The sequence below is a fragment of the Prionailurus viverrinus genome, chromosome B4 (genome assembly GCF_022837055.1).
Source record: "Prionailurus viverrinus isolate Anna chromosome B4, UM_Priviv_1.0, whole genome shotgun sequence".
NCBI lineage: Eukaryota > Metazoa > Chordata > Mammalia > Carnivora > Felidae > Prionailurus > Prionailurus viverrinus.
The window spans coordinates 130974519-130997381 of record NC_062567.1 but is presented as its reverse complement, the minus strand read 5'-3'; the positions used below and the strand labels follow the sequence as shown (position 1 = coordinate 130997381).

Genomic DNA, 22863 nt, shown 5'->3' with positions numbered 1-22863 from the left:
AATTGCTTATGCCAGGATGCTGTTTTTGTGCATGTTCTTGTGGATCTTTGCTTTATTAGGCAGGTGCCAGAATACTCACGTGTGCATCTTCGTGCGTGTTTGTCTCAGTGAGCGTAGGATGGGTACTCACATGTGCAGTGCAGTCTGGGCCTTGGCTGCCTCCTGTTTGGTGCTGTATCGGATCAGGGCAGTGCCCTGGGTTAGGTTCAGATGGAATGTCAGCAGTGGGCCATGCTGCATGCAGATGGTTCTCAACGTTGACCCATCAATCTATGGAGTAACGATATTCATGAGTTAAAAACGAGGTAGGGTGTGAACAGAAGTCGAATGGCCTTTCTTGTATATGAGGAGGAGAAGGGCTTCTGGTTTGTAAATAATGATATCGGCACTAAGTAAGTCTTGGACAAAGGAAGGAAGGACTCAAAGCAGGAAAGAGTGCACTCAATAGAGGTCTTAAAGGCAAATTTTAAGTTAATTCAAAGCACGGGCTGAGATCTAATGTGCCCATACTACAAAAAAAAAGTTTGCAAAAACACAGCTCAAGACAAATCCTATGATTCAACCTGTAGTCTGTTTTTAAGAGGTAAACACATGAATGCGTGTTGACTTGTGAGAGCCTTTAGAAAGCAGAAACAGGATGGCGCCCGAACAGGAACTTAAGACAAGTTCTCGACCTCATTAGTAACGTCGTATTTGAACTATTCTCCACTCCCCTGGTTAATAATCTCACAGAGAGCTAAAGGAGGACACAAGAAAAGCACTGCTAACCTCCTTGACGGTTTAGTGGTTTTTAAATTTTTTTTTTAATTTATTTATTTTGAGAGAGAGAGAGAGAGACAGAGAGAGACAGAGAGTGGGAGAGGGGCAGAGAGGGAGAGAGAGAGAATCCCAAGCAGGCCCCATGCTGTTAGCACGGAGTCCAACGTGGGACTCGAACCCACACACCATGAGATCATGACCTGAGCTGGAGTCGGACACTTAACCGACTGAGTCACCCAGGCGTCCCCACACCCTGATGAGAATGCTGCTGGCTGACCTAGCTCACAGACAACACCGGTGTCCTTAGACTCCCACGCTGCCCATCTCAGGACGAGCCTTTGTGCCTGCTTCTCTGTGAACCCTGCCACCCTCAGCCTCATGTTGGGCAGACTCTCAAGATGTTCACCATTTACAGATAGTTTCTCTCACTCCGGACTCGGATGAACAGATGCACTTATTCACTCTGATGAATTTATTTGTATTGAGATCTTAACTAGGTTTAGACAGGCTGCTCAGTCCAACATTCAGTTCATTTCTTTGGAAGGGAAACAGATTACTATCAGAACAGCCTCAGAAACTGTGCTACCGGCGGTGGCAGTGGAAACATTGTGTGGTTTCACCATGGAAACCCTGCAGGATGGAAACCAGCAGCATCACCACAGTTCTTTACAGAAAATGGAAATCAACTCTATGAGTGTGTCCGTGTGGGCCACAAGTGACCTTTCAGGACAGATGCCCTCTAAACAGATTTTAGGTGATGAAAAGTATATTTATCCAGGTTCCAAAGATTTGCCCTTATAACCGTCTTCTAAGCTACCATTGGGATTAGTCTATTAGGTACTTGAGTTTTAAAATTCATCAGTTCTTTCTTATATGAGCACAGTTAACCCCTAGATTCACATTATGTATATACACACATGAACTTACTATTTTTCACAGCATAAAACAGAAGCGAACAGCAGGCTAGCTTGTCCAAGTTCCTTTCAACACAGCGTAGACTTTACGGCCTCTCTCGTCCTCACCATACAACCACCACACTGTGTGACAACTTTAGAATGTTGTCATGTTCTAATGAGGCATATACAGATTTGAGTATGGTCGTATAAAATCTTCATACTTCAGTTGACTCGTAGCTAATAACCCAACTGGGGCTTTAAGCTGAGTAAGAGCCAACCCAGACTCTTCTTCATGTTAACTGTATTTCTGAAACTGCCTTTCTCAACATGTACCCTAAATACAAACCCTGGACTCACTCCCCACAAACAGGTTCCACAAACAGGTTCACTGGGCAGGTAAATTTAGGAGAAGCTGTATTTCTCCACAGAGGATAATACATGTTAGCACATTAAAGAGTCTAATAAGTCTCACAGTGAAGAAACCCGCTTAATTTTGTTTAATCAAGGACATGTTCCAAACATATTAGGCCAGAGACCTATTAATATCCCATGGGAACACTCTAGAAAATGCTAGCTAGCTTACTAAAGTGCGCATGAATCCAGTTATGAATTAAATGCCAGACAATTCGTTCTATGTGTCAAAGGGAGGGAGGCATAATTGACTCCTTTTAACAAGGTGCTGTAAAGGTTGTGCTGTCAAGTCCAAATGAAGGTCACAGGCTCAGTTTCAATGGGTTCACTTAATCTCATTTGCGTGTTCAACATAATACTGCCGCAAGTATGTCAGTTATCAAGCAAACAAGGTGACAGAGTGGCTTGGGGCAAATGAAACCCATCACTGTAAAAACAACCCAGAGGGCATGTTCTGAAGAGAGCAAATTAGTAATGCCATCTACAAAGAAGAGAGTAACAGATGGAAAATTGAAAGCACCCATGTGGCATTTAAGCTATGAAATTGACAGATTTCTTCTACTGCAGAGATGGATGGTTAATTATTTATGAAGCATAAAAATGTTTGATATTGAGCCCCAAGCCTTGTTGGGCCAACAATCCCCACTCAGGAGTAGGCTTCGAGCCTCGGGTGGGGAGGCCCACCCCTGCATGCTGGACCTCTGAGTAGCAAGCAGGAAATTAATGAGCTTTGTTATTATCTGGCAACATTTCACACCTGAGTTTCCCTTTCTTAACACAATCAAATCCCGTCTCGAAAATCACAAGGAAGCATGGTTACCTGTGGAGTGAGATTGTGAAGAACCAGCCAGTAACTGGGACGAACTGAACCACCATCACTCCAAGTAGAGGCTGTAAGTAACCAGAAGAAAAAATTAGGAAGAGCAGTAAAAAAATTCAGAAATCCATGAGTGAGAAAACGTTTTCACATAGGCCCCGTGTGTCTTCTCCCCTTTTATAAACGGTCTTCTATTTTACACGTCCCTCTAACCGCATTCATCCTGTCACTTAATGGTCAGTTTCTCTTCCCCTAGACCTTGTAACCCTGTGCACTCTCACACCTCATTTGTAAGGCCACATTTGCCTCCTAATGTTCTCACACTGCTGTGTGTCGTTTTTACTTCATCTGTCCCTTGCGAGTTCTTGGCTACCTCTGCCCTAGACCGAACTGCAACTTTCCACTCCAGAGATACCCTTTCCTCTACCAGACAACCGTGATTTCCTCTCTCGTGAAGACTTCATGTCTTTTTTGGTGTTAACATAAGCCCCTTGTGTTTGAACAATGATGTTCCTTTAGGCGAGTCCTTGTCACCTGAGGCAAGCCGTGAGTCCTGTGTCCCCCAACCCCTGACCGATCGGGGTGCTGTGCTGCTCCAGGGAGATGATGGTTTGGGGTTGGTCAGACCAGGAGGTGGGCGGGGCAGCGGTGTAGTGTTCCTTGAGGAAATATGGTTTTTCCACATCTTGTTGGAGAGATGAGTGGGGTTGTGTCCTATGGGATCTGGGGACCATGTTGATTTGTAATCAGGGAACTTTGCTATAAAGAAGACAAAATTAAGGAAGGAGTAAGGTTAAATAGATCACTTTTGTGAATCTACATAAATTTTGTGTATACATATAAATAGTATTCTAAAAATAGTAAGTACACATCTTGAGACTAGCAATACAAAATAACACTAAATATAAAATTTTCAATGACTATTACTCTGAATCAACAACACATGAACTGAAGATTTAATGATAACTAATTCTCTACTACTTTCTTAGCCAAACAAGCCTGAAAGGAAAGATTCATTCAGGGAAGTTTTCTTAAAACCATTAGTCTTATGTAAAGATATAGTGGAATGTGAACCTTAGCAAAACTATTCTATAAATACTCACTGGCTGAATGGGAAGTACATTAGAAACTTCTAATTTTCTTGATTGTGGTTAAGCTATCAATATTCAAACAGATTTTTTAAAAAATTTTTTTATTTTTAAGTAATGTCTACACCAAACATGATGCTTAAACTTACAACCCTGAGATCAAGAGTCACATGTTCTACTGTCTGAGCCAGCCAGGTGTCCCAATATTCAAACAGATTTTGGAAAAAAAAAAAAAAAAAAAAAAAAAAAATCAACAAATATTTGCTAAGGGCTTACTGTATTTTAAATCAGTGCTGTGGGTAATATAAAGTTATTCTTAAGAACTTCAAATTCACATGAGAAGACAGAACAGGTGAATAACACAATTGGTAGCTGGAGGTATCATCACATATGTTCAATACACAGAGGAGAAAACACTGTTATGTCATCATCAAAGGCATGGCAAAGACAGGTCTGGAAGGATTTTACGAACGGATGGGCTTGGAGTGCTTGGGTGGCTTAGTTGGTTAAGTGTCCAGCTTTTGATTTCAGCTCAGGTCATGATCTCATGGTTTGTGGGACTGAGCCCTGTAACAGACTTTCTGCTGACAGCACGGATCCTGCTTGGGATTCTCTCTCTCCCTCCTTCTCTTACTCTCTGCCCCTTCCCTGCTTGTGCTCTCAATCTCACTCTAAAAAATAAACATTTAAAAACAAACAAACAAACAAACAAAAAAATGGACGGGCTCAGAGAGACAGGAGAATATAGACGAATATCCCCTTTAAACTCTATCTGTACCAAATGTATTTTTCTTCAGTTTTGGCTGAACACCATTTCACAGGGCCAGAGAGGTACAGAAGGCCAGAAAGGTAGGGTGAAGGCCGATGAGGATGCTACCAGGAGTTGTTGCACTAGATTTGGTACGTAGTATTTAAACCTGGGTCTCAGCCTGGGTGACAGCAAGTAGGATGGAGAATGGATAGGAGATATGGCTGCAGAATACACTCCCTGGGAGACACCCTCACCACTTGGACTCAGGCAGCAAGTGAGAAAAATCAGGAGACTTTGTGACCCACTGATGCTGGAAGCGTCATTAAAACAAACACAAAAACTTAGTTATGGAGGAAAGACAATGTAGGGGAGGGGCAGAGATGTACATTCAGTTTAGACAAGTCTGGGGTGACTCTTGGATCATCTCTCAGATGAACGTCCAACTGTAGACAAAAGATTTTTATCCGGTTCAACCGGAGATATGGGCAGTTACTGGAATAAAAGAGTTGAGTGAAAAAATCAGTTTTTACATGTAAAGGAAAAAGCCCCCAAAAGAATAATGTAGGGTAGTGGTTAGAAACATGGATTTTTGAGTTGGCTCCTTTACATATGTACTCAGACATGAGGCAAATTACATCAGCTCTTTGTTGTCGTCGTCGTCGTCGTTATTGTTGTTTTGAGAGAGTGAGAGAGCATGTGCGAACAGGGTAAGGGGGCGAAGAGACAATCCCAAGCAGGCTCCACGTTGTCAGCACAGAGCCAGACACGGGGCTCGATCCCACAAACTGTGAGATCATGAACTGAGAGGAAACCAAGAGTCGGATGCTTTATTATACCCATTAAGATATAAAAGTCAGATGGTTTTACTATATCCATTAAGTTTTCATTCCCTATCGTCTTAGAAAAAAAAATATATAAGGAACTCAACAAATGTTGGTAGAATTAATTAAGGGCCTCTCTTTTATTTTGCCTTTGGCCATCTGCCTGTAGCCTTTGTCTATAAGTGGAAGGAATTTTTTTTTTTTAAGGAAAGCAAACTAGAACTGGTTGCCTTAGGAACAACTTGGTAAACGTCCCTGGTTCTCCTCATGGCCCGTGAATCCTTTGGCAAACTGGTTGAAGAAAAACGCTTGTGGCACAAAGATCTGACCCCTGTCCTCTCAATGCTCACAAGCTCCTTGCGATGATGTCACCATCTGCCTTGTCCTAAAGCTACATGTCTCATCCTGTCTCTGTGTGACCGGAAGCTCCTTGAGAACATGGCCAGTACAAGAGGTGTGCTTCCGTTTATGCTGCCCTCGCTATTCAACTTCCATTGTATTCCGTAAGAAATAAATGCCCATTTCTTTTATAAAAGGGAACCTGGTGGAAAAGTGCAAGCCAAAGGGAAACGAACAGGTCATACTTGTACCTGAAGTGCTATGAACGTTGGTAAAGGAGTTGTCAGAGGCACTGTAGGGCCAGGCACCAGGTGAAGGCAGCGAGGTGTTGAGGGAAGAATTAGACCCTTTTGGGGACACAGGAGGAACAAGATGGAAATCTTGAGACAGATGTCAGTATAACCAGTGCAACCTTAGGTATTTTATTTACCCTTCCATGGAAGATTAAAATATATCTTAAACAAACAAACTGAAAAGCTACATATTTTTATGTTTTTTGGTTAAATTATAGATTAGCAGGTGCCAATGAAGCCACAGATTGACAAATAGGAAATGCCGGGTTTTGAATGAACACCGAGGATACCTCGCTCATTTACCTGTGGTGTTATCCCGCAGAAGTTGGTGGTCAGTATCTACAATGGGAGATGTGGCTGTACCCCCCAGCACACTTCCTGGGGTGACATAGGGGTCAGATTCAGGGTCAATGTTTTGGATACCTTTCCATGGCACTCCTGGTTGGAATTCTGAAACAAGGAGAACCAATATTAGAGGTAGGAGGATGTTCAAAAAAAATGTTAAAATCAAGTTAGTTTTTGGTACAAGAAATAGATCTGTGAAAGAGTACTGAATCTATTTTATTGCAAACATTTATCGTAAAATTAAAAATCACACTCTCAACCCCAACATATACTGTGCTAGCAGCACTTCTGTGTTACCAAGCTTGTCGACCTTCTCGGTGTCTCTGGGGCTGTGAGCCAGAGCTCATTAGTGCCTAGCCTGGTCACTTCTCTTCCTACTTCCAGGGCAGTTCGGCCCGAGAGCAGTGAAACCGGGAGTAAGTAACCTGGTGCTGATGAGAACTGTCCAGGTATCTAGGACACAAACCGGGAGAAAATCTGCGTTGGAAGTAAGTGACTTCTCCCATTTATCTCACCGGAAATTGGCTCAGATGAACAAAAGAAAAGACACTATAAATGACCATGACCTCGTGGAACATCCAGGGAGAAAGAGCAGGAATAATTTAGCTTATAGTGAGAAAGCCCAGAATATGTATAAGTGTTTATAATTATTTTTATTATTTTTAATGTTTATTTATTTTTGAGAGAGAGAGAGAGAGAGAGAGAGAGAGAGAGAGAGACACTGACCAAGCATGAGCAGGGGAGGGGAAAGAAAGAGGGAGACACAGAATCCAAAGCAGGCTCCAGGTTCTGAGCTGTCAGCACAGAGCCCGACGTGGGGCTCGAACCCACAAACTGCAAGATCATGACCTGAGCCGAAGTCGGACGCTTAACCGACTGAGCCACCCAGGCGCTCCTGTAATTTTTTATTGGTTAATTTAAATCATATTTAAAGTTGTTGGATGGGATTAACAAACTTTTGTTTTCCCAATCATGACGGAGAGCAATATATAGAATATACAAACAATATGCATTATATGAGCCTCCTTTGGTGGAATGGAACTGCACATATTCATACCACAAATATTCCAGGACAGAAAGAGGTTTAGATAGACCTATACCAATTGTTAATTTTTGATTTACTAAATTAAAATTTTTTCTACAATGAAAACAGATTACTTAAATTAAGGTAAAAACAGAGGGGAAAAAGTAACAAAATAGTCTCATTGTATCACTACTGCATATCTGGAACCTAACTGATGATAAATACTTGCTTAATGAATACACGGGTCAATTAAATGGACATTTCAGAAGAACCCATGGTATGAGGCATCCTGTGCATGGATGAATCCCAAGTCTAGCTCCAGCATCACCTTCTTTGATCACAGATTCCACTCCTCTGAATTCTTTCAGCTTATCTATATCTGTACAATATTTAGCACAGTTACTTGCATTACAGGTGACCAGTGTCCACACCTTATCTTCCTGACTGAACTCTATGGAGCAGAGACCTCATCTAATGTGAATTTACTGTCTTCCCACAACATAGCACATACCTTCCTTTTATCAGACAATAATTACTGAATGAAAAAATAAAGTAAGTGCCTGAGTAACTGGCAAAAGCAATCTGTTCAGAGCCTGAAATTAAGAACTGAAGACAAACGATACACAGAAAAGACATTTCCTGGACAATACCTGGAGGCCAACTGGCATTGCTGGATTTACTTCCGATTTTATTTGTTGGTGGAGATTTGGCAGGTAACCAGCTATCACCAGCAGGACCCGTATGGCCACCCAGTGTGTCACTCGGGATGATATCAAACTGGTTGTATGGTGACCCTCCTCGAGTCTTACCAGGGGCCACTATAGCGCCTGAGGAGAGAGAGGAAATTGATTCACACCCAGCAAAAACAGTATTCTGACTATGCAGTTAAAAAAAAGTTCTGGAACAAGAGGTTGCCCTGGAGAGCCAGTATATAATCCATAAGTAGGATGGCTAGGAACAGTTCATTTCACCTTTCTGAGCTTCTCGGGTTCTCATTAAAGCACACTTATTCTTCAATTTTCCTTTCAGTTTTAAAATTCCACGGGCTTAAGAAATTAACGAAACTCTGACCACCTACAAATCATACCATTATCCCCAGTTTCTATACTGATGACTCAAGAATCAGAAATAGGAAAAACACTATACAAGCTGCCGTGCCTAAGAAGCGTTTTCACTACACTTGTCCTGACACCATTCACCCAAGTTCTTTGGAGCTGGTCAGACCTAGGTTAGCTACAAGAAGCCGTGTAAATGGAGGGAGTTCACTGGAGAGAAAAGCATATGCGCTTGCTTTGAATTCCAAAGCAATGAGATGGAACCCCCGCCCAGGGTCTCTGCCAGCACAAGGTCAGCAGGGGACTCTGCAGCTCGGACACCCACGGCCCCACACACTAAGAACAGCCGATCCTTTGTAACTGCTTTCTTGAGAGCATTTCAGCAGTTCTGTCTGTGCCCTTTTTATGCATCTTATATGCTATGAGGCAGGAAAAAAACCTTAAAAGCTTCAAATTCCCTTAACCTAACAAAAACTGAGCTTCACTTTAAATAAAATTCTTGGCCACCCTATTTATTTCTCAAATGCATTTCACATGCTGCACCATGTCACTTGATCTACCCTTAGGATGCTGTTTATAAACAGATAAAATTATTTCCAGGATGATGTATTAACATATTTGTATAAATATTGACTAAAATAATCTGCTTGGTTTGGCCCGGCAGGAGTATTACCAAAACCACCTTCCAAGCTCAGCAAAGAAGTCATTTGCTTTTCTGGAGCCACTGACAGAAATCTGACTCAAGGGCACATTACAGTGAATAGTAGAAAATGAAGAGCTCGATTACCTTGGGGATTGCTAAGGAAATGGGGAAAACATTATCTACAAGCTCTGAAAAGGCAGGTGGATATTTTAGCTTCAAGATATCCTCTCACATGGCACTTGTATTTATTATCATGCACCTATCATGTCTTTGGGGACAAAGGGACCTGATGAATCATCAGCCTAAGGAAGCAGGGTAAGTCCCCAAAGCTGCAGATGCTGGGTTTGAATTATTCAGTCTAGAGACAGATTTTATAGTTTCAATAAATCATTCTTGATTTCATGGCATGATCGAATGATAATGCTTAGAGATAGCAGGGAAGAGCTCCATGGGGCCACTTTACCACCTCTGGGGCAGACACATTAAATAGTGGTTTACAAAGGAACCCTGAAAGTTTTCAGACTGATGGGGCTGAGGCCTGCCAGGGAACAGCAGCAAGACCAGACCAACACCTGTTAATACTTGCCTCTCAAGGCTACAGGTGAGTCCAGGTGAATTACTGTCAAATGAAATAAACACTGAATGAAACAAAGGCCGAAGGAAGGTTCTAAGACCTTTTATTTGTTTTACAGGGAAATGAAGAAGTGTTTACAGAGAACGATGGAGATGAAAGGGCCCACAATTCACAACCAAAGCCCATGATGCCCTTAGCTGCTGCCTTGCGGACGCCGTAATTCACGGAGAACAAGAGAGTTTTGGGGAAAGTTCAAATTTCTTTTTTTTTTTTTTCAACGTTTATTTATTTTTGGGACAGAGAGAGACAGAGCATGAACGGGGGAGGGGCAGAGAGAGAGGGAGACACAGAATCGGAAACAGGCTCCAGGCTCTGAGCCATCAGCTTAGAGCCTGACGCGGGGCTCGAACTCCCAGACCGCGAGATCGTGACCTGGCTGAAGTCGGACGCTTAACCGACTGCGCCACCCAGGCGCCCTGAAAGTTCAAATTTCATGTACTCTTCTACTGGTCATCTTTTGGAGATTAAAGGTTCAAATAATCAACATGATATGTATTTGTTGTGATTTCTTAAACCTCAAAAAAATGGGTTCTGTTCTCTCAGCCAATATATTAGGGTTTTATCCTAATGGGTACTCAAGTTCACTGCTACTACTCTTAATCCCGTTACAGGTGGGAAATTTTGCATCCCTTAATTACAACTAGCATTTTAAGTTTTTCATAATTTGAAATACACGCAGCCCCAATCTTCCTCTCATAGGTGATCACAGGATTTGGGGGAAAAAAAAAATCAAGAGACAAAAAGCTAAAGATTTCAGCTTTAAAATAATTTGTAAGGATATATTACAAGGCCTGCTAAGGGCTGAACACTTCCAACTCATAAAGCTTTGCTCACTCTTACCATTTTTGTGCATATTGGCTTCCTGTGTGGCTACAGAGGGCAGTCCCTCCATCATGGAGGTCCACTGTTTAAAGCGAGACTCTGTTCCAGCCTCCTTCCCACCAACCATGCCATAGTCCATGCCGCCAGAGCTGAAGCCTAAAATAGAGAATCACATTTTACATCTTTCTATAAATTTCTAGCATCAGTAATCAAAAGATTTGAGGTAGAACCCATGAATAGCTTCCTTTGTCATTTAAAGACTAATTCACAAGAAGTTTCTTCACTGAGAAACAGATTTTGGGGTATCTGGGTGGCTCAGTCGGTTGAGCATCCAACTTGTCTCAGGTCATGATCTCAGAGTTTGTAGCTTCAAGCCCCACATCAGGCTTTGCACTGATAGCACGGAACCTGCTTTGGATTCTGTGTCTTCTCATCTCTCTCTGCCCTTCCCCCACTCTCTCTCTCATTAAAAAAAAGAAAAAGATCTTGATTCAAAATGTTCGTCATGGCTCTTGCTTACCAAAACAAAAACAAAAACAAAAACAATAACTCTTTGTTAAGGTATGAAAATGTATATGAATGCCATCTAATTAAGGCCATCTCAGTGCACCTGTGTCTTTACTCATTTAGCTAACACTTGCACCAGGCAGATTCGTCAACTTGAACATCAATCTCCATACAACAAACTAATATGGTATAACAATAGTCACGAGGTGTGGTGAGGCTGTCTGGGGGAGGAAAGGCTTTGCAGGAGGGACATTTGATTTAGGGCCTATGGCAGGTATAGAAGCCAAGGATACGAAGTACAAAGCTTTGATCGAAGACAATCAGGTGACATCAGGGAATGATGAGGAGTTCGGTGTCACTCGGATGCTCAGTAGAGGAAGTGAGCAAGGTGGCAGGAGATGGGAGAGAAACGAGGAGTTGTATTGTGTAGGGTCTTTATGCATAAGGCCAAGGACTTGGGGACTTTTTTCTCCAAGACATAAAGAAGAAATATTTCTCCAAGAAATAAAGAAGGTTTTTAACAAGTGAGAGAAAGAGATAACTAAGTTTGTATTTTAGAAAAAGAACTGGCTGTGTAAGAACGGCGTACATGGAGGCCAAGGCAGAATCTAAGAGATCAGTTTGAAAGAAATCTTTATGCAGTGATGAAGCCTCCACAGCTCAAACTGGCAGTGACAGGTTCAGAGTTTACTTTGCCACGAGCTCCACGAAAGCCTCCAGTGTCAGGCTTCTGGTGGGAGTGTGGGTGGGTAACGTCTTCCCGCTGCACAGGGCTGGACAGCTGAGGTCCAGCATGAGAGGGTTGCTGATGAGGTCTCACGGGTCCCACTATCCACTGTGGGTCAGAACGTATTTCACATGAAAATAAAATAACACTGAAATAAACGAAACAGAGGAGGGGAAGAACGATGGGTAACCATAGTAAAAATGAGGATGGACCACGGGAGTGTGGAGAGCCACCCTGTGTAAAATGCTCGGGTGATCGCAGGAGTCAAAAGCTCATCTACTCTTAGTCAAGAAGACGTGTCATTCTGGCCAGGCCAGACTCCGTGCTATACCCACTTGACTCTGCAACCACCTGATGGTGCCTCAATGGCTCTGAAGTTCCACTCATCCAAACCCCATGAGGGCCCAGGTCACGTTTTCCCCCTATGCTTCTCTGAGTTGTCAGAGACAGTTTTAAAAAGGCAGAGTGAATCAAGCTCAAATAATTCCGAGCACCTTGTCCTATGTACAAAGCGTTGCTATTAATATAAAGAACACTGTTCATTCCCATTGCTTGTAAGCGACTTTACTAGTCCGTGTGATTACGTGGAGGGTGCAGGCAGGGAGCAGAAGTTCCGGAGGAAGCTGGAAATATTCCAAATTAAATGTTTTTTTTAAAAGAAGAGTGTATGGTATTTTCTTTTTTTCCCACGTAGCTGGGATGAGACGAGACTGGAGGAACAAGGGTTTTTTTCTGACAGAAGCTTCAATGGCCTAAGTGGGCCGTTCCTTGGGTAAGTAACACTCTACCTTCGACAGAGGAAACCAGCCCAGGGTGCTTGGATTCCAGGCTAAGCAAAAGCTTGGTTCTAATCATGGAGGAAGAGCTTTTGAGAGTAACCCAGGATTCTGGTGAAGATCAGAAAGAAGGACATGAGGATTAATAAGAAGATAAAGAACTATTCCTTCCGTATTACTTTTCTTTCTTTTTTTTTTTTTTTTTAATTTTAACGTTTATTTATTTTTGAGACAGAGAGAGACAGAGCATGAACAGGGGAGGGGCAGAGAGAGAGGGAGACACAGAATCCGAAAGAGGCCCCAGGCTCTGAGCGGTCAGCACAGAGCCCGACGCGGGGCTCGAACTCATGGACTGTGAGATCATGACCTGAGCTGAAGTCGGATGCTTAACCGACCGAGCCACCCAGGCGCCCCTCCGTATTACTTTTCTTTAAAGTTGCTCTGAAATTTCTTTAGAGCTCACAGTGAATAACGTTAATTTCAGCTGCTTAGAGTTCTTTTGTGAAGCACAAAGTGTAGAAAATTAGTAGGAGTTCTCCACCTTAGGAAGAGGGGATAGTTTGAGCAGTTCCATCTGAACCTCAAGTAAAGTGGGCATCTTCCTCATTAGAACCTTGGGGATCAAACACCGCGAAAACATGGCAGCATGACAACTGAATCACAAAGTTTGGTAAGCAAACACACAGAGGGGTGTGAAGGGAACAGGAGCTAAAACTGCCTTGAGAAGTTCATTCTCCAACCCCAAAACCAGGAGAGGGAAGAGTCAATGTAAGGTTGTACGTAATTCTGTGTCTGCCTTCCATGTCCTGTAGTAACTGGCATGACTTGTAACCTCTAAGCTATTTGTTTTTTTAAATTTTTAAAAAATGTTTATTTATTTTTGAGAGAGGGAGAGAGAGAGAGAGGGAGAGAGAGAGAGAACGAGCACGAGCGGGGGAGGAGCAGAGAGAGAGGGAGACACAGAATCTGAAGCAGGTTCCAGGCTCCGAGCTGTCAGCACAGAGCCCGACGCGGGGCTCGAACTCACACACCGCAAGATCATGACCTGAGCCGAAGTCGGAAGCTCGACCGACTGAGCCACCCAGGCACCCCCCCTAAGCTATTTGTAAGCCCAGACTTTTTGTACTTGCTGTTTCATCAAAACCAAACTTCCTCAGTCCACCAAGTTGCCTCCCTGTAATTCTCCAGCTCACCAACAGAGCCCGAACCCAAATCAAACAGTCTTTTAATTCAGTTCCATGCACGCTTACAGAAAGCCTCATTTGTGCCAGGCTTTGGTAGGAGCAAAGGCATTAACAGAAATAAGACATGCCCCTTGCTCTCCCAAGGGACTCATCTCCCCGGTACATCATCCCTTTCGCCTATCTTATCATTCCTACGAATCCAACCCTTGGCCTACCTTATCTGTCTTTGCCAGAATTGCTTTCTTTGCCACATACTCAAATTCCTGGTCTATATTCATCATTACCACATGGCTCAGTGTCACCTCCTTGAGGAAATTCTCTCAAGTAACTTGTCCTTACCCAATCACTCCTTCACACTCTTTGTCTGTATTAGTTCGTTTCTGCTACTTCTTTTATTATAGATTAGAAAACAAACTAGTGCTTTTATAATAATGAAAATAAAAATAAACTATAAAAGAATGTACCCAGAGTTGTCCGTTTAACACATTCTCTTTTTAAATGTTTATTTATTTTTGAGAGCGAGAGAGAGAGAGAGAGAGAGAGTGAGAGAGAGAACGTGAGCAGGGGAATGGCAGAGAAAGAGGGAGACAAAGGATCCAAAGCATGCTCTTTACTGTTAGTGAGGAGCCTGAGGCAGGGCTCGAACTCATGAACTTGAGATCATGACCTGAGCCAAAACCAGATGCTTAACCGACTGAGCCACCCAGGTACTCCGAGATTTTTTTATTTGTAAGTGATCCCTACACCCAACATAGAGCTTGAATGTATAACTCTGAGATGATGATCTACCGACAGAGCCAGCCAGGCACCCCCAAATTTTGATAAATTTTAAACATGAAAAGTTAAATTTTATTGGAAGTACATTTTCTAATAAGACAAGGGACTTTATTTCTCAATTGGTTCAGATACCTATGAATGAGTAGGTATGAGACTGCATTCACGCTCTTCCTATCTAAAAAATTCCTACAGACAAAAAGCACCAAAAAATCTTATGTAAGTAATTAGATGAGAAAGGAGTCTTGTTACAACATCACTTACTTCTTTGAATTCCTGTGCAGGGGATATTCCTTTCCCTCAGCTCAATACATGGATGCTACAACAACTTTAGATAAGTCATTATCCCCAGACAATTTGGTTAAGTATGTTTTTAATTCTGCTAAAAGCAGAGAATTAGAAACCATCTATTTAAAAAAAAACGAATTAGTTAAGAGTCAGTGAAGCAGTTATTAAAGTCATTCAACTTTTTAATTTTGGGAAAACATACCAAAAGTGGCTTTATTAGGACTAAGAGACTTTTATTCTTTTTTTTTTTTTAAATGTGTTTATTTTTGAGAGAGAGAGTGCAAGTTATCGAGGGGCAGAGAGAGAGGGAGAGAGAGAAAGAGAATCCCATGAGGGGCTGAGAGAGAGGGGGGCACTATCATCGCGGAGCCTAATGTGGGGCTTGAACTCCTGAAAGGTGAGATCATGACCTGAGCCGATGTCAGATGCTTAACTGACTGAGCCATCGAGGTACCCTGCTTTTAATTATTCTTGCTCCTTTTTAGCTGCAGGTGTCTTTTTTAGTTTAATACTCGGCAGTATTGAACTGCAAATTGAACTAGGCAAATTGAAATATTACTCATTTCATTACATCTTTGCTATCTAATTTTTGAAAAAAATTTTAACCTCTCTGTATGTTTTAAATATATTTTCATCAAAATCTTAGTTATAAATTTAGTTTATTCAAGCCAGGCATTCAAAGTGGATTTACTTTCAGTCCCAAAATGTATTTTTCAATTAAAATAAAATGTCCTAATATGAATTTAGGAACTTTTTTTAAGGTTTGTTTATTTATTTTGACAGAGTGAGAACACGTGTGTGAATGGGGGAAGGGTAGAGAGAATGGGAGAGAGAAAATCTCAAGCACTTGAAAATTGACCCCACAAACCATGAGATCATGACCTGAGCCAAAATCAAGATCTGGATGCTCAACTGACTGAACCACCCAGGTGCCCCTGAATTAAGGAAATTTTTAACTGTGGAAAAAATTGCAAAATGCATCTTAGAAGGAAGATTCTTCTGCCTTCTGGCCAGATCACAGTTAACATGATAAAGACCTAATAAAAATTATCCCTTGTTAAATAAGTTATCAAATGTAAATAAACTAGTAAGTCAATGTTTTTTTTTCTCCTTTGAATGAGAGAGAGATAGAACACAAGCAGAGGAGGGGCAGAGAGAGAGGGAGACACGGAATCCGAAGCAGGTTCTAGGCTCCGAGCTGTCAGCACGGAGCCTGACACGGGGCTCGAACCCACGAACCGTGAGATCATGACCTGAGTTGAAGTTGGACGCTTAACCGACTGAGCCAGGCGTCCCTCTCCTTACTTTAGATTCTAATGCATGGTTACATTTATAAGTTACTTTAAAACAGGAGTATGATAAAAAACATGACATTTCTTCAGTAAGCGTATGTACGTGTATACTGAACTCTGGTCCTTCAGTCATCAGGAAGTTATGCCTCCAGTACAATAATCACAAATAACACCATTAAGCTAATAAGACATCATGATATTTTCTATATATTTAAATAAATGAGAAGATATGCTACTAAAAACTAAAAGATTCTCAGCTAACATTTTATGTTACTACCCCCCACCCCCAATAATTTTACTTCTTAATAAAAGACAGAAAATATTAAAGATGTTGTAAGAACTGTCACTGGAACATCATGATGTTCGGTTTTTAACAACTGACTGATTAATGAATACCCAGGCTAAAGGCAAGCACGTAAAAGGTTTATTCACAGGTTTTACCTGATAAATGGTGAAAAACATGTATTTAAGAGAGTCAGTGTCATTAACCTATGTTGCTCAAGCTGTTCAAAGGTACTTTTCTTTCCAGTTAAGACATGCTGTAGGGAACAAGTACCGAGAAGAGCCGTGCACATTTAAACGCGTGAAAAAGCTGTCTGGGGCTTCCAGATGTTCACTTTGCCTTGTACCACTGGGCTCTACTTTGAGAACCATGTACTCTTTGACAAAAGGGGATGAAGAAACAAAGTTGCCCTGCCTTATTATCATATACAGTGTCTAAATTCACAACTGGACGCACACCAAAACACCCAGGTTCTTATGTCAAGCTTTCACTTTAACAGAAAACAAGATTAAGAAGGTGAAGACTGGAAACACAGAGTTAATGACACCTTCATTAGTCATTATAGGAGGCTTTCCCCTTGCTTGGCACCCTGGATTTCTACATTCCAGACGGGCATGACTTAGTAAGATAGGAGATGGTGTAGAGCTCTGTCTTCTCTCATGTCAAGTGACGGTACAGGCGTTAGTCATGTACGTATGTACGTATGTATGGTTTTTTTATTTTTAAAAATGTTTATTTGTTTATTTATTTATTTTTTGTATTTTTATTTATTTTTGAGACAGAGAGACAGAGCATGAGCAGGGGAGGGGCAGAGAGAGAGGGAGACACAGAATCCGAAGCAGGCTCCAGGCTCCGAGCTGTCAGCACAGAGCCCGACACGGGGCTCGAACCCACGGACCGTGAGATCATGACCTGAGCTGAAGTCGGACGCTTAACCGACTGAGCCACCCAGGCGCCCCATGGTTATTTATTTTTGAGAGAGAGAGAGAGAGAGAATGGAGGAGGGGCAGACCAGAAGGAGACACAGAATCTGAAGCAGAGCCCAGGCTCTGACAGAGCTGCCAACACAGAGCCCAATGTGGGGCTCAAACTCATGAGCAGTGAGATCGTGACCTGAGCCAAAGTCAGAAGCTTAACCCACTGAGTCACCTAGGCACCCCAAGAAAGATTATTTGAATTTAAGTCAGTTCTCAGGTATATCATTTTATTATTATTTAAAAAAAATGTTTATTTATTTTGAGAGAGAGAGGGTGAAGGACGGAGAGGGAGAGGGAGAGGGAGAGGGAGAGGGAGAGGGAGAGGGAGAGGGAGAGGGAGAGGGAGAGGGAGAGGGAGAAACCATCCCAGGCAGGCTCCATGCTGACAGCACAGAGCCCAGCACGGAGCTTGATCACACAAACCGAGAGATCATGACCTGGTGGAAGCTGGAAATTAATTCCGTTGAAACTATCCAAGACCAAGGAGCGCCCGGGTGGCTCAGTTGGTTGAACGGCTGACTCTTGATTTGGGCTCAGGTCATGATCTCATGGTTCATGGGTTCGAGTCCCACGTTAGGCTCTGAGCTGACGGCATGGAGCCGCTTGGGATTCTCCCTCTCCTGCTCTCCATCTGCCCCTCCCCTGCTCACGTGTGCATGTGTGTTCGCTCTCAAAACAAATAAACACTTAAAACCCCAAACCACACAACCGGAATCCAGGATCAAGATATCCTTTAAGTCTTTGCTATTCTCTGAATGAGGACACCCCAGCAGGAAGTGAGCCCCCACCTCAGTGGGCATGTCACAGAGGTAGAGCAGAGAGCAGGGCCATGTGTCAGGGTCTCTTTGTCTCCTAGGAGCACGGATTTCAGGTCTCCCCAACTTTTATTTCTGAGTTTGCACAGAACAGTACCTTCTTTATCAAAATAAAATGTAAACTGTGCCATTCTGAGAAGAAACCTGCTGTGGTGTGTGGTACCTTTTTCATTTTTAAATTTTATTTTTAAGTCACTGTTGCCTCACTGATTGGATTCTGTTTACAACATGTTCCCCGGTTCTGAAAGAGCTATGATTTGCCTGCCAACAAATTCTTGATGAATGTCAAAGGTATAACCTTACTTGTGCTAATTCTATTTAAATCGGATGAAATACTAATATCAGAAGAATTTTATCAGTTCGCCGTATAAGTTTAATTTTAGCTCCCCAGTTTTTCACGAGAAGGAAATTTTATCAGTAGAGCTAAACACCTCAACTCGGACGTATTTTAACAGGTTATAACTTCAGACACATGTATCACGCACAGCACGTACACACCCTTTAACTAGCTTTTAAAACTTCCTGGTGGTGGAACACTGGACTGCCATTCATAAATAGTGAGAGACCACTTTGGACCCAGAGAAGGTGGAGCCTAGCTCTACGATCTACTAATTGTGTGGTGAGCTCTGGGACACGGTCGAAACTCTAGGATATCATCTGTCAGGCAGGGATACGAATATTTATCTGTCTTGTGTGCTTGCTGTGAAAACAGAGGGTAAGGCAGGACCAAACCCTACCAGAGGCTCAGAACACGACTGGAAGATTTTTTTTTTTTAAGGTGTTTTTCATTACTGAACAACTTACCAGAACCATATCCAGGTATTGGCCCTTTGGTTTGAAGGTCTGGGAGCCCCACATTCAGAGCGTTGGGTACCATGTTGTCCAGATGCGGCTTGGGCCCAACGGGATGAGAGGGCGAGTGCTTCATGCCGGGCTGCCTCTGCTGCTGCTGCTGCTGCTGCTGCTGCTGTTGCTGCTGGAGAGCGCTCACCATTCGAGCCAGCTGGAGGCCAGGAGGCCAGAGCGAGGGGGAAGCCGAGGGAAAATGGACACATGATAAGCCAACACCCTGAGCCTCCTAGGAAAAGACTGCGTAGGAGTCACGTTCTGCTGTCGGAGGTTAAGCAGAGATGCAGCCCTCACACAGAGCACCAGAGGGACCCTTCCAATCCCACGTACCTGCTGCTCTTGCTGCTGGCGCACAGCTTGAGAAAGCTTCCTCTGGTTCTGTAGCAACTGCTGTTGTTGCTGCTGCTGCAGGAGAAGCTGACATGCCTACAAAACAGGGAAGGAGAGAGCGGAGCAAAGCTTCCTAAGCCGGACGTACTGACACACTCGAGGGGGTTGTGCATCTAAGGGCAGGTTGTGGAATCCAGTGGCCAGGAGGGAAGTACCACCAAGTTCCTGGTCTACTGGTCACATTTACCTCCAACTGAGCGGATACATTAACCCTTAAGCACGCATAAAATGAAGCGAATCCAAATTAAAGGAAAAAAAACCCTAAATAATCTTTTTTTTAGCTATAGGGGGAAAATCTGCTACTCACCAACTGAAACTGGGGAATTTGTGGAAGCTGGCTCAGCATGGCAATTTGTTGAGGAGATAACTGGGGCCCCACATTGAAAAGACCTGGATTCAGGCCACTGTTGGGAAACTGCTTGAGCATTGAGGCAGAAACCTAACAAGAAAAAAGAGGACTCTTTCAGAACTTACTAAAATAAAACTTTTTTTTTTTCTGTAAAAAGAATCTTAATAGGTCTAGAGCAAGTGTCGATTGCTTTCCTTGAAAAATATCTGTAAAAAATACTAAATTATCCGGAGAAATACACCAAAATGTTAGCGATGGTTACGACTGAGCAGTGAGATTATAAGGGCTTTTAGGGGCACCTCACTGGCTCAGTTGACAGAGCGTGTGACTCTTGATTTTGTAAGTTCGAGCCCTGCGTTGGGTGTAGCGATTACTTAAAAATAAAATCTTAAAAAAAAAAAAAAAGCTTTTAAATTCTTTACAATAAAAATTATGAATTCATAATCAGGAAGGCTTCTGAGAGACAAAAAAAGTGTTTTTCTTTTAATTTTTTAATGTTTTATTTATATTTGAGAAAGAGACAGAGAAAGACAGAGACAGAGAGAGAGAGAGAGAGAGAGAGAGAGAGAGCGAGCGAGCACAAGCGGGGCAGGGGCAGAGAAAGAGAGGGAGACACAGAATCCAAAGCAGGCTCCAGGCTCTGAGCTGTGAGCACAGAGCCTGATGCGGGGCTCGAACCCACAAACCACAGGATCATGACCTGAACCAAAGTCAGATGTTCAACCGACCGAGCCACCCACGTGCCCCCGAGACAAAAAAGTTTTAATAACAATGTGACTTTTGCTTGAGAAATTGTTCCTGTAAATGGACCGTAAAACAAAATAGATCAAACTTCATAAAGCTACTAAATAAATGCCTAAAACAAGGTATTTTTGTTATACAAATAAGAAAAATATGTTGACCTGTAAGTAAGAGACACTGGAGTTTCAATTCATGACTTCTCACACCAAACACTCAGAGTCGCAGAGCAAAAGGGCCTAGAAGGTCAAATGACCCAACTGGCTCCTTCTCCACGGTTTTCAGGAGTGAGTTGGGCTGGGCTACAGGAACCTCCAGACAGAGAAAAGCCTCCCTCCCGTCTTTGGACTGCTCGTCTAAGATGTTTTCGAGGGGCTGAAATGAGTCCCTTGCACTTTCAGTGAGCCGACTTTTCAGCTGAGCTTTTTTTCAGCAAAGCTTTTTCACTTTTCAGCTGAGCCGACTGAATCAGCTGGTTCCGTGGGTGGCAAGCAGCACACTGGTCAAGAGTCTGCTTTGAGAGGCAGACTGTACGGGCTGTCATTTCGGAGCTGTGTGACGCAGGGCAAGTTACTTACTGAGCCTTTCTGAGCCTTGTTTCCCCTCCAAAACTGAACAACAATAACTTTAGTGACGGAGGATTTTATGAGTTAATCCACATCAAAGGCTTAGAAATGCACTCTGTTATATGCACAGGGATGGTTCCTCAAGTGTCTAGAGACAATTACAGTTTCTTATGTCTCATCTTCAGGCTAAACATGCTCACTTCTTTCACGCGTATCTCATCCAATTTCTTAATGCAAAGCCCACAACACAAAGCCATTTTCTAGAGTAGCTGAGGACTGAGTAGACCTGGCCATCATTAACCATTCTGTTGAAAGCCAGGCTTTCTATTAACAATGCCTGAGATCTCAGTTTCTCTGATGATCACAGCCTAACTCCCAACTCACATATTAAGCTTATTGTCAATTAAAATCTATAATATTTTAAAATAGGTGTTGCTCTCCTATGGAATATTTAAGCAGCTGGGTTGAACTGTATTAATATATGTTTTGATCTTACGACCTTATCTTTATGCGCATAGCACATAGATGTTTGATAAATATCTATTAAATAAGTGAATATTATATTTCATTTAATTAACTAATTTTTTAAATGTTTATTTTTAAATTTATTTTGAGAGAGAGAGTATGAGAGGGGGAGAGGGGCAGGTGGAGAGAGAGACAGAATCCCAAGCAGGCCCCATGCTGTCAGTGCAGAGCCCATGAACCGTGAGATCATGACCTCAGCTGAAATCAAGAATCAGACGCTTAACCGACTGAGCCACCCAGGCACCCCACTAATTAATTTTTTAAAGATTTAACTTCTTAAAAAGTAATCTTTACACCCAATGTGGGGCTCGAACTCACAACCCAGAGACCAAGAGTTGCATGCTCCACTGACTGAGCCTGTCAGGTGCCCCATGAATAGTATATTTTAGTAACAGTCACACCACCAAATTCTTTTCTACCCTATTATTCCACTTATGTTCGGTTTGTGTTTCCCTATCTGGTCACTGATGGGAATGCTGAACTTGATAGAGTGGAGGATAATCTAGTAGCCTGTCCCTAAAAACTTCTTTCCAATCTGAGGGTGATCCAGCTGGGAAGAGTCAATCATTTACTAATTCACACGAGTGTTTTAGCATTTACTTTATATTTTTTCATCTTGTCTAAAACAAAGAGACAGCTTGTCAAATGGTTTGTCAAAATAGAGATTTCAACAATGTCATTCTTATCAAACAATATTTAAAACTAATCAATAAAATGAATTAAGACTTGTTAGCAAATTTATGATTCTTGATTTCCTATCATAGGTGCTCAAAAAGCCATCTTTTTGATAATCTAGTGTAGATTACCAAAGTCTAATCTACATTATTGCCTAGAATTGGCACCAGTTCATCAGTATTTAAACCACTTCCTTTACTGTTTCAAAAGTTGTTTAAAAAACTTCACCATTCTCTTCACTTCCTTGGAGGGGAGGGGTGCCTCTTTCCTATTTCTACTCTGAGGCTCCACACAGAGGGACATCTACCTTGTTCTCTGGGCCTCCTGCCCTTTTTTCCTGGCAGCAAACCTATAGGGAGGGTTGCCCCGTTCCAATTACTACTGGCTAAGTTTGTAATTCAGTATTAGGAAGCTCACATTCTCCAGGATCTGCATTCTCAGTGGTAAAGG

At 42.4% G+C, this 22863-nt stretch overlaps 1 protein-coding gene across 8 annotated transcripts in view; it reads right to left on the bottom strand.

Annotated features, from left to right (window-relative positions):
- Window positions 1–22863, bottom strand: part of TNRC6B (trinucleotide repeat containing adaptor 6B) — a 253543-nt gene that overhangs the window by 12388 nt on the left and 218292 nt on the right. For 7 of the 8 annotated variants that reach the window (XM_047864960.1, XM_047864968.1, XM_047864962.1 and 4 more), the window contains 10 exons: window positions 19868–19999; window positions 19501–19596; window positions 19126–19324; window positions 10717–10854; window positions 8195–8371; window positions 6479–6625; window positions 6134–6229; window positions 3418–3642; window positions 2887–2957; window positions 131–270 (listed from right to left, as the gene is read on the bottom strand). In XM_047864960.1, the coding sequence (XP_047720916.1) occupies window positions 131–270; window positions 2887–2957; window positions 3418–3642; window positions 6134–6229; window positions 6479–6625; window positions 8195–8371; window positions 10717–10854; window positions 19126–19324; window positions 19501–19596; window positions 19868–19999 (1421 nt within the window). The remainder of the gene's footprint in view (window positions 1–130; window positions 271–2886; window positions 2958–3417; window positions 3643–6133; window positions 6230–6478; window positions 6626–8194; window positions 8372–10716; window positions 10855–19125; window positions 19325–19500; window positions 19597–19867; window positions 20000–22863) is intronic. The other variant, XM_047864966.1, reaches the window with a different exon arrangement.